Raw genomic sequence first — 12,657 nt, 5'->3', positions numbered from 1 at the left:
GAGAGGTTAGTGTGGGGACAAGTTTCCTGTCTGTCAGGAACAGTGCATAGCGGCAGGGAGAGGTTCCAGAGGACTCGGAGTAGGGAAAGTGCAGAGACTATGCTATCACCTCTCAGGAAGCCTCCCGTTTGGGTGTGGCCTGGCCAGGCCACATTCTGCTCCTCGTGGCAGACACTGTCGGCATCATTAAGTCTTCAGACTGCTGTTTCACTGCTGTTACAGGTTGCTAGTGGCTCCGGTCAAGTGTCCTCTCTTGCTGGGCCTGTTTGCACTGTGCTGAACTTTTCTACGATATATATTGCTTTGGCCTAGCTTGCTCTCTACAGACACCACGCTGCCCCGAGTCCACCTGTAGGGGCAATTTTTTTAAAACTGCATTACTATACAATGATTTACCCAAGCAGTGAGATCTACCCAAGCCTTGAGGTCTTTAACCCTTTGTTATAGGGTGACCAGATGTCCCCGGTTTCCAGGGACAGTACCCGGTCAGAGGACACTGTCCCCAGACCAAGTCTGTCCCCAGTTTTGTCCCCCAGATTCAGTCCTGTGCCCAGCGCTCTGTGTATTATGCAGTCCTGTGCCCAGCGCTCTGTGTATTAGGCAGTCCTTTACCCAGCGCTCTGTGTATTATGCAGTCCTTTACCCAGCGCTCTGTGTATTATGCAGTCCTGTACCCAGCACTCTGTGTATTATGCAGCCCTGTGCCCAGTGCTCTGTGAATTATGCAGTCCTGTGCCCAGCGCTCTGTGTATTATGCAGTCCTGTGCCCAGCACTCTGTGTATTATGCAGTCCTGTGTCCAGCACTCTGGGTATTATGCAGTCCTGTGCCCAGCGCCCTGTATATTATGTAGTCCTTTATCCAGCGCTCTGTGTATTATGTAGTCCTGTGCCCAGTGCTCTATGTATCATGCAGTCCTGTGCCCAGCGTCCTGTATATTATGTAGTCCTTTACCCAGTGCTCTGTGTATTATGCAGTTCTGTGCCCAGCACTCTGTGTATTATGCAGTCCTGTGCCCAGCGCTCTGTGTATTATGCAGTCCTGTGCCCAGCGCTGTTGTGTATTATGCGGTCCTGTACCCAGCGCTCTGTGTATTATGCAGTCCTGTGCCCAGCACTTTGTGTATTATGCAGTCCTGTGCCCAGCGCTCTGTGTATTATGCAGTCCTGTGCCATTTGCCAAAAAAAAAAAAGATGTCCCCGGATTTAATTTTAAAAATCTGGTCACCTTACTTTGTTATGAATGTGCATTTCTAGTTTAAAACTGAAAATGAGATCTGCCAGCCCAGTACAAACAGGGTCAGTTATACTAGACATAACTCCCTGGCCCTCTTTCCGCTACAAAGTAGGAAAGTAGAATTTTTAAGAAATTAGAAATCAAGTAAAGAGGTAAGCAGCATTTTTTTTAAATATGCTATGTGAATGGGAACATGTAAAAAATATAAAGTAGGCGTTATCCCAATTTGGCTGCAAAATGAAAATACACTTTAAGTCACCAAAATCACAAACAAGAACCATGTATTCCTTTCACCTAGATAAAGTCCCTGAAACCCGCCTCGTGCCAGGCTTTTCCAGAAATGTCCCCGAGGTCGCTGCCACTAATGATGCAGAAAATCTGTATTATTATTATGAAGTATGGAGCCCAGGGATTATCTCAGACAAGACTTGGACAGGAGATCGATCTGACAGCATTAGAATTGTAAAGTCTGGCCGCTAAATGAAGCAGTCTAATGGAGCTGATTGTAGCTATCAGCTGCCTTGTGTTGCTCGGGGTCTGTCTGTGTAAGATCCTCCAGAATTGGACTTGTCCTATAAAGCTTGTCCTGTGTGACCTTGTTTTATGATCCCTTCTAATATATAAGGGGACACGACACTAATTGCTGTCCTGTCACTAATTTGGGCTCCAAGGCGAGTCTTATTATTGGGAGAGACTGGCCAAGACCTCTTGAGACAACAAGCTGTCCTCTGCATGAAACTACACAGCATAATTGGTGAGTACAAACTATTGATTTCATAGTATTTTTCTGAGATAAAATAAATTACATGGCGCACCACATAATAGGTGTATTTTTTCCAAACAGTTTGAGTAGACTGAGTTTTAATTATCTGCAGTTGAAGATTACCTACAGAGATCTAAGCACATTAGATACCACTATTGATCGACCGATATCGTTTTTTTACCGCCGATACCAATATCGGTATCGGCCAATATCGGCCGATACCGTAGACATTTTTTTTTTATGTCTACGGGTACTGTGGTGGAGGGATCTGGGGGTCTAAAAGACCCCAAACCCCTCCTCTGCACTTAAAAGCATTAAAAATGCCAAGTTTGGCTGTTTTGAATGCTGTAAGTTTTTTTAATTCGGCGCCGCCAGTACCCGGAAGTGATGTCATGTCATAACATCACTTCTGGGTACTCGGCAGCATTGAATTCAAAGAAATGGAGACCCGGTCAGACGGCGGCGGTGAAGGTAGGATGCCGGTGGGACGGTAGACCCGAGCGAGCCGTGGAAGGTGGCGGGAGGGGGGGCGTCCCCTCCCGCTCCTTGAAATGACAGCCAATCGGCTTCTCAGCCGCATCGGTTGTCATTACAAGACAGCCGACCGTCGGCTATGGACACCGGTACCGGGATGATGCCTCTAGCTGCAGGCATCACTCTGGTAACAAGCACTTTCCCGAAATATCTGCAATATCGGTCAAAAGGTCAAAAGGCCGATTCCGATATATCGGGCAAAGTGCATATCGGACCTTGATATACCGGCTTTGCCGATAATCGGTCAATAACTAGATACCACCTAACATGACCCCCCCCTACAAAAAAAAAAATCAACCATGGGCAGGGTGTCCCAATATGACTGTGCAGTCCAATAGGCAGAAAATTTAGATCAAATACACAAAATAATTGGCACTTGGTAGTAGAACAAGCCTGAGCCCCCCCATCCTAATGTGGTGTGCCTGTTACTCAGCTCTGCTGGAGCAGAGCATTGGAGTGGGAGGGCAAGAAGCAGCATTTTCCTTAACCACTTTATGACCGCTCACTGTGCCTCTACTGCGGCACAGTGGCTCGTTATCGTCCAGCGACGTAGACTTACATTGCTGGACTCCTCCCCCTGTAGGCGGTGCGCTCCTGCTGTTTTCATTCACAGCGGGAGTCGGGCCAGGGAAGGAGCGGCGGCGATCGCCGCCGCTCTTCCCCGATCGTCGGGGAATCTAGTTTGGATCTCCTAAGTGACAGGGAGTGACAGATCGCAGTGTTCAACATAGCTGAACATCCGATCTGTCCCTGACTCACTCAGTCACCTCCCCCCACACACGTTAGTAAGCACCAGGCATACATTAACCCCTCCCTCTCCAATAAAGTTAACCCCTTCCCTGCCAGTGTCATTTTTACAGTAACAGTGCATATATATAGCACTGATTACTGTAGTAATGTCACTGGTACCCCCAAAAGTGTCAAAAATGTCAGTCAAGGGTCCGATCTGTCCGCCGCAATGTCGCAGTCCCGCAAAAAAAATCGCAGATCGCCGCCATTACTAGTAAAAAAAAAACAATACAAATGACATAAATCTTTCCCGTAGTTTGTAGACGCGATACCTTTTGTGCAAACCAATCAAAATACGTTTATTGCGATTTTTTTTTTTACCAAAAATATGTAGCAGAAAACAAATTGGCCTAAAATGTTAAAAAAAATGTGATTTTTAATTTTTTTTTTTTTTGGGAATGTTATATAGCAGAATGTTAAAATGTTAAAAAAAATTGATTTTTTTATTTTTTTTTGGGAATGTTATATAGCAGAATGTTAAAGAATTGTCACTCTTTTTTTGTTTATAGCACAAAAAATAAAAATCACAGAGGTGATCAAATACCACCAAAAGAAATCTCTATTTGTGGGTAAAAAAGGACATCAATTTTATTTAGGTACAGCGTCGCACGACCGCACAATTTTCCGTTAAAGTAACGCAGTGCCGAATACAGTAAAACCTTGGATTGCGAGCATAATTTGTTCCGGAAACATGCTTGTAATCCAAAGCACTCTTATATCAAAGCAAATTTCCCCATAAGAAATAATGCAAACTCAGATGATTCGTTCCACAACCATTTATTCATAAATCCTTCAGTTTATAGTCCATATAAAAAGATTATAGCATTGCGATAGGTTGTGTAACCATAAAATGTCCATCCACAAATGGCGCCTCCACAAGGGGATTAGAAGCAAAATCCAGCAGGAGCTACAGAGTATCAAAGAGAAGAGAGGCACCTCTAAGTGTAGCAATATGGTTCCATTTAATGAAGGTACAACATTTAGCAACTCACATGGTTGATGAATAAAACAGGCACATCTAAGTATGCAGGCATCCGGGGTAAAGCTGTCCACATAGACCATCTTCTGCACCGCCGGCTGCCAGTCTGTAATCCTGACCGGGAAGACCACCCTGGAGTAAAGCGATCTGAAAGCGAGGGGCAGCGTGGAAGGGATGACGTAGGTGGTGGTGTGGAGGATGGTCTATGTGAACAGCTTTACCCTGGATGCCTGCGTCCTTAGATGTGCCTGTTCCAATCATCAACCATATGAGTTGCTAAATGTTGTACCTTCATTAAATTTAATCATATTGCTACACTTAGCGGTGCCTCTCTTCTCTTTTATACTCAGCTGTGACTTGAGGCTACTTGTATATCAAGACATCGCTTGTATATCAAGTCAAAATTTATTTGAAAAATTTGCTTGTCTTGCAAAGTGCTCTTAAACCAAGTTACTCTCAAACCAAGGTTTTACTGTACTGTACTATAAAGGATGAACACTGGCATATATTATGGCAATTACTTTACTGCAGTAATGTTAAACCAACTTTAACCGATGCAAACAGGATCAGAAGTATCAACATAAGCTAGCCCAAATAAATAAAGGTCCTCATGTGCATATGTTGCATATTGCCTCATTTGTGAGTGGGTGCATACATTCCAGTCAAAGAGGTACACCTGGAGCTGAGTAAAAGTACCTGGCGCCTAATTGTCAGTATTAGCCAACTACTATTGGGGCTCTTCTGTATGGTGGTGCACTCCCTTTTCCCTTAAAGTGTGTGTAATGGATGGCTGATAGGCTGCTGAATAATGAGCAGTCTCTATTGCATTAACTGTGTCAGTGTAGAGATAAGCTCAGATGATTCAGCTCACCCCTCCTGGCATGCAACAGGCCCCGTATGTTTGGTGGTCTGCTGTGCCAGTAGTCTCTGATCTTCCTGATCTCACAGGGCTTAGTCTCTTAGCTCCTGTCCTCACAAGACTTAGTCTTTCACTGACGTAAGCAACATGTCTCTCCAGCTCAGCGAAAGACCTCTCAGTGTCTCAGTCACTGTCTCTCTCTCATTGGCTCTGTCCTCTCTGATACAGTGCACAGACCCTCCGCAATAGCTATGCACTCGTTCCATGCCCTGGGCTGTCCAAATCCCCACAAATTTGCCCTGGAAAAGTCCTGTGCTCTCCTCCCCTGTGTCTTGGAAATCCTAAGAATTACATTTCACAGCTCCATTCTCTTGTATTTTGCTGCGCTGCTCCTTTGCAGTGCACCATTGCATTGCATTACTGCAACACGCCGCACCACAAAGCAAACAGGTGTGGGGGAGGTGGTATTTCCCCTCAATTGCCAACTGCAATCTAGTTGCTCCTAACAACACAATTCACCACGTATTGTGAGTCAGCAGCTAGGCCCATAAGAGAGAGGCCAAGGAACATGTAAGCAATGCTGAGTAACTTTGTAACATAGTTAGCTGCAGCTGCCAAAAGCAGTTAATTGCAATGTAACGCCTTTTTACTTTATGTTTAGCTGTATCAAATCTGAGTAAAAAACAACTGTTTTTTACCCCCGATGAAAGTCTTGTTAACCCTAAGGGCTCATTCTCACATGCAGCAACCCCTCTGAAAAGCGATCCTGGATTGATTGTTTTTCAGAGGGTGTTTGACAGGTGATGAGAAGGCGATATGCACTGCACACAGTTGCACCTTAATGGGTCATGTTTGGCTGCAGTACTGCCTGCTGAATGAGGGATGCGGTTTAATTTTTGCTTTCTTTGTGGCTGCATCACTGTGTGCAGCCCTGAAGGGCTACATGCACTTCTTTAGGTGGTTGGACGGAGATCAGTAAAACTGTGGCTCAGCCCTGCTTTTACCAACCCCTTGCTAGCCATGTCAAGGAATCCTAAGTAGCCCTAGTTAAAGTATACCTAAACCCAAGAACAAAAATGTAGTTTATTGCAGTTTACCAGTCCTCTGATGTGATGGCTGCTTTCATTTTTTTCAGGCTAAGAAAATTTTCAGCAATAACAGAAAATATCAGTTGATCGTGCCAAAAAGCCAGCGTCCTTGTAAGTTTCTGCGCACTGAACTGAAATCTCTCAAGCAATGTAATCAGCTTTAACTTCTTTCCTACTATTCTTGGTATCTAGTTTTCTTATTTTGCTAATTTTCCCTTTTTTTTTTTTTTCTTTTTTTAACTCTTACTTTTTGTACTGTTTTTTTTTTTTTTTTTTTTAGCATCATTGACAAACAGAATAAATTTATTAAATTATATTTGTTATTTCATGCCTATATAACTTCATCTTGCTTTGTACAAGTAGCATAAGACGTTTTAATAGATGGGACAAATCTGAGAAGAAAATCTGAACTTTGCATCTACAGTAAAAAGTAAAACACTAACGAGAAAAAAAAAAAAGATTTTCTTCTTTACTTTTAACTAATTATTTTCTTTTAAAATTTTTAGAAAATGGTTATACTCTTCATGGGTATCATCACCAAAAGAAAATTCATGGTTTGGCCCAGAAAAACAAAACATGTATGACATCACGATCATAGGTAATGACTATATTATGAAATGCAAAATAATTTGCCATTCCTTAAAGTAGAAGTATAGGCAAAACTTTTATTTTTAACATGTGGATATACCAAGGGAGGGTTCTAACCCCTAACAGATTTTTATTTCACCATCTGTGTCCCATTTTGTAGATTTCCCCTAATTTCCTGTCCCATAGCTAAACAGGAAATGAGAGGAAATCCCTTCAAATTAAGGGAATCCATTGGGGACACCTAAGTCACCAGAACTAGTGTCCCCATTGGAAAATTTCCCCTCTATTACTTTTCTGGAGACAACCCAAAATTTGGGATTTTCTTTATTTTCACACTCAATGATAATGGTAAAAAGGACAAATAGAGGGGGTGAATTTCCTTAATGGGGGGCACAGACAGCAAACAAAAACTGACAGGGGTTCTAATCCCTCTCCACTCTGTCCGAAACTAAAAAAAAAAAAGGTTTTCACTTAGTTAAACTTTAAGGATTAAAATAGTGGAACTATAGGCAAAACTTTTTTTTTTTCATTTTGGATACAGTAAGGAAGTGTCGTAACCCCTGTCAGTTTATTTTTTGCCATCTGTATCCCATTAGAGAGATTTCCCTTCACTTCCTGTCTAATAGCCAAAACAGGAAGTGAGAGGAAATCCCTGCAAATTAAGGGAATTCCTTTCGGGAACCCCCAGGTCACCAGAACTAAAGTCCCCATTGGAAGATTTCCCCTCTATTACTTTTCTGGGAACAACCCAAATCTGGGGTTTTCTTTTACTTTTCCTTTTAATGATAATGGTATTCAGGACAAATAGGGAGGATGAATCTCCCTTATGGGGATACAGACAGCAATAAAAATTGACAGGGGTTCTAATCCCTATCCAAAATGAAAAAAAAAAAAAAAAAGTTTTGCCTGCAGTTGTACTTTAAACAGGTATATGAGACAGAGTGGTTGATATACAGCTCCTGTAGGCCTGAAGGTAGTGGGGTTCTTACAATCTTACAAATGGAGATCCACATTTGTTCTTACCAAGGACAGGAAAAAATCAACAACATCTCCACTTTGTGGATGCATCTCAAGACTGTGTGCAATCCTTCTAGTGGCCAGCAGGGGTCAGCAAACCAACCCTGTGATGGGAGAGAAAAGAATTGCATTAGGATTAGGTAGAAATTATCTTTCAACTAAATATAGATTAAAACTGAACTCCAGGCAAATATAACAGACACACTTTAAAGCAGCTCTTTTTTTTTTTTTGTATACAAAACGTTTTTATTAAAGGTATAACGGGGGTACAAGGGATTATTATTATTATTATTATTATTATATAGTATTTATATAGTGCCGACAGTTTACGCAACGCTTTACAACTTTAGGGTAGACAGTACAAATACAATACACTTTAATACAGTAGGAATCAGAGGACCCTGCTCCTTAGAGCTTACAATCTAACAGGATAAATACAGTATCACATAATACATTTGAAACATCAAATTATACATAGCAGTCCTGATGACATATTTTGTATTGAACGAGAATAGGGTGAATTTTAAAAAATATGCAATTGATATTGGGGTTGTACATGGAATGAAATAATGAATAAAGTATAATCAGCTTCAGTAAAAAAAAACCTTATTAACTGTGTATAAAGAGGAAGAATCGGCTGTCTGCGAACAGAACTTCTTATTCTAACTATTGTGCTTTAGGAAACGTTGGTAATGGATTAGAACAGAAGCTCAGAGTCTTTAAACCAAGGGTCCCATTTATTATTATAGAAATGTATTGAATTGTAGATAATGTGGACATTTTTTTCCATGAGGTTGATAGACTTTATTCTTGATTTTAGTTTGGAAGGTGGGAATGATGAAGATTTCCAATGAATAGCTATTAGCCATTGTATAGCTGCACATATTGTGTGTATGAGTCTCATTTGAGGTATGGAAAAGGTTGAAATAAGGGGAAAAAGGAGGCAATAAGGTATAAATGTATTTTTTTTTTTTTTGCAAGCAGTGTACGTACCTGAATTTAATCCATTCTGGTAAAAGCCTCTTGTAGTCCCTGTACAGCAGAGCTGCAATTAGAGAGAAAGCTGTAGCAATGCAAGGAGCCAAGGTTTTGTGCTGAGAGGGTTAAGCATTCAGATTAGTGCTGGCTTTTTAGGGAAGGAAGAGTAGGGATTTATGCTGAAAAGGTAAATTCTGAGAGAGAGTATTGCTTGCAGGGAACATTTTGCACTCTCCTGAGCCCTACACTGTGCATTACACTTCCATGACTACTGCACTCTTTTTGTTTTGTACTCCTGACCCCTGCTGAGTGTTGCATACTCCTGATCCCTGCAATCTGTGTGTTATGTACTCCTCATCCCAGCACTGACTGCAGCACTCTGTGCGTTATGTACTCCTGACCCTTGCACTCTATGCATTGCACACCCCTAACCCCAGAACTTCGCCTTACAAAACTCTGCACTATATACAGTCAGGTCCATGAATATTGGGCCATCGACACAATTCTAACCTTTGGCTCTATACACCACCACAATGGATTTGAAATTAAAGAAACAAGATGTACTTTAACTGCAGACTTTCAGCTTTAATTTGAGGGTATCTACATCCAAATCAGGTGAAAGAATGACAACACTGTGCCTCCCACTTTTTAAGGGACCAAAAGTAAAGGGACAATTTTCTGCTCAGCTGTTCCAGGGCCAGGTGTGTGTTATTCCCTCATTATCCCATTTACAAGGAGCAGATAAAAGGTCCAAAGTTAATTTCAAGTGTGCTATTTGCATTTGGAATCTGTTGCTGTCATCTCTCAATATGAGATCCAAAGAGCTGTCACTATCAGTGAAGCAAGCCATCATTAGGCTGAAAAAACAAAACAAACCCATCAGAGAGATAGCAAAAACATTAGGTGTGACCAAATCAACTGTTTGGAACATCCTTAAAACGAGAACGCATCGGTGAGCTCAGCAACACCAAAAGACCCGGAAGACCACGGAAAACACATGTGGTGGATGACCGAAGAATTCTTTCCCTGGTGAAGATAACACCCTTCACAACAGTTGGCCAGATCAAGAACACTCTCCAGGAGGTAGGTGTATGTGTGTCAAAGTCAACAATCAAGAGAAGACTTCACCAGAGTGAATACAGAGGGTTCACCACAAGATGTAAACCATTGGTGAGCCTCAAAAACAGTTAGACTAGATTAGAGTTTGCCAAACAACATCTAAAAAAGCCTTCACAATTCTGGAACAACATCCTATGGACAGATGAGACCAAGATCAACTTGTACCAGAGTGATGGGAAGAGAAGAGTATGGAGAAGGAAAGGAACTGCTCATGATCCAAAGCATACCACCTCATCAGTGAAGCATGGTGGTGGTAGTGTCATGGCGTGGGCATTTATGGCTGCCAATGGAACTGGTTCTCTTGTATTTATTGATGATGTGACTGCTGAACAAAGCAGCAGGATGAAGTCTGAAGTGTTTCGGGCAATATTATCTGCTCATATTCAGCCAAATGCTTCAGAACTCATTGGATGGCACTTCACAGTGCAGATGGACAATGACCCGAAGCATACTGCGAAAGCAACCAAAGAGTTTTTAAATGGAAAGAAGTGGAATGTTTTGCAATGGCCAAGTCAATCACCTGACCTGAATCCGATTGAGCATGCATTTCACTTGCTGAAGACAAAACTGAAGGCAAAATGCCCCAAGAACAAGCAGGAACTGAAGACAATTGCAGTAGAGGCCTGGCAGAGCATCACCAGGGATGAAACCCAGCGTCTGGTGATGTCTATGCCAGACTTCAGGCTGTAATTGACTGCAAAGGAATTGCAAACAAGTATTAAAAAGTGAAAGTTTGATTTATGATTGTTAATTTGTCCCATTACGTTTGGTCCCATAAAAAGTGGGAGGCACATATACAAACTGTTGTAATTCCTACACCGTTCACCTGATTTGAATGTAAATACCCTCACATTAAAGCTGAAAGTCTGCAGTTAAAGCACATCTTGTTTGTTTCATTTCAAATCCATTGTGGTGGTATATAGAGCCAAAAAGATTATAATTGTGTCGATGTTCCAATATTTATGGACCTGACTGTATATGTAGCACCCTCCTAGTTAGGTAGGAGCTAGGTAAATGCATCTATTGCTCCTTCTGCTTATCAGGGGCGCCTGATCTATTAGGTTGCCTGTCACATGTTTCCAGGTGTGATTCGCTGGGTCTGAGGGAGTGTCCTCACTGTATCCAATGAGGGAGCTTGTTGGACAGTAGAGATAGGGGAGGAAACCCAGACACGGACACATTAGCTTTTATGGGAGTCCCAGTGGGGGGCATTCTTGCCTTGCAATGCATCCTGGGATTTCTCGTAAAAGCGGAGGGGGCATGTGATATGGGCGTCTTTGGCGGGAAACAGGGTCCCAGGAGGAGGTGGACAGCTGTCTTTCCTCCTGCAGAGTGTGAGGAAGGTGGCCTTAGGCGGTCGACCTAGTGAACCAGGTGTGGAGCTAAGCGGCAGAGGATCCGGTGTAACTGACGGTGGAGCTGCTGGCAGAGTCTCTTGGGAAAAAAGTGTCCGTGGGTACTGAGGGACCTGCCAAAGAGTCTGGCCCAGGAAGGGGGACAACTCCAGTGTAGTCAGGGGATCAAGGAGCTAGCTCACACGGAGAGTATTACAGTAAAGGGGGTGCCATGTAGAAAGCCTGAAGAATAGGAACAAAGGGGGTGCCAGGAAGGGCCCTGAATAGTGTTCTGCCGTACAGTACAGCTTATCTAAAGCGGTTCATTAATTACTACTTCATCGCCAGTGACAAGGTGAAGCAGCGGCCTTGCCGAACTCAGTTACTTCTAGACCTCCCAGCAAATTGTGCATAGTTCATTCAAGTTGGAGTATCCCACTCATTCCCTTCTCCTATCCAAGTTCTCAATAAAACCACAAAAACCAAAACTCCTAGAGTCAGGCACTTTGAAGTCACTGAACTATTTTACACTTCATACTTGTTCCTGGCTTCTTAGCAGTCCCTGACTATTGTAATGGGGATGGCCCCTTCCTGTTCCAACATGACTGCAGACCATTACACAAAGCAAGGTCCATAAAGGCATGGATGAGTGAGTTTGGGGTGGGGGAAACTTGACTGGCCTGCACAGAGTCCTGACCTCAACCCAATAGAACACCTTTGGGATGAATTAGACCACAGACTGCAAGTCAGGCCTGCATTCTAGTCCAACATCAGTGCCTGACCTCACAAATGCGCTTCTGGAAGAACGGTCAAACATTCCCATAGACACACTCCTTAACCTTGTGGACAGCCTTCCCAAAAGAGTTGAAGCTGTTATAGCTGCAAAGGATGGGCCAACTCAATATTGAACCCTACAGACTAAGACTGGGATGCCATTAAAGTTCATGTGCGTGCAAAGGCAGGCGTCCCAATACTTTTGGTAATATAGTGTAGATCAGACCAAAATGAGGGACGAATGAGAAGAAAAGAGGGACAGAGGGACTATTTTCCAAATCAGGAACAGTCCCTTGAAATCAGGGACAGCTGGGGACTATGCAACTTACATAGTCCATAGCCCTTAATACATCTCCTGAGTGAGCAAGAGAGGGTGACTACGTTCCTACATACAGCCGGACCATGGAGAACGAGTGTAGCCACCCGCTTACAGAAAATCACATCACAACAGCAAAAAAAAAAAAAAAATGAGATTTGGAGGAAGCTGAGAGCAATAGAAGGGACTTTTCTGAGTCAAGAATACATACTAGAATATCATTTTTGTTTAAAGTGATACTAAAGTCTCACTTTTTTTTCTTTAAAAATAACAAACATGTTATA

The 12,657-nt window shown here is 42.6% G+C and overlaps 1 protein-coding gene across 2 annotated transcripts in view; it reads right to left on the bottom strand.

Moving 5' to 3' along the window:
* The window catches only part of FCHSD2 (FCH and double SH3 domains 2), a 434,367-nt gene that overhangs the window by 402,156 nt on the left and 19,554 nt on the right, over window positions 1-12,657 (bottom strand). For both annotated transcript variants that reach the window (XM_082245226.1, XM_082245227.1), the window contains exon 2: window positions 7,859-7,956. In XM_082245226.1, coding sequence (XP_082101352.1) covers window positions 7,859-7,903 — 45 coding nt within the window. In that variant the 5' untranslated portion in view covers window positions 7,904-7,956. The remainder of the gene's footprint in view (window positions 1-7,858; window positions 7,957-12,657) is intronic.

This window comes from Pelophylax lessonae (genome assembly GCF_965119305.1).
Source record: "Pelophylax lessonae genome assembly, chromosome: 2".
NCBI classification, from domain to species: domain Eukaryota; kingdom Metazoa; phylum Chordata; class Amphibia; order Anura; family Ranidae; genus Pelophylax; species Pelophylax lessonae.
The sequence above is the reverse complement of the archived record's forward strand: the minus strand, read 5'-3'. Positions and strand labels throughout refer to the sequence as shown.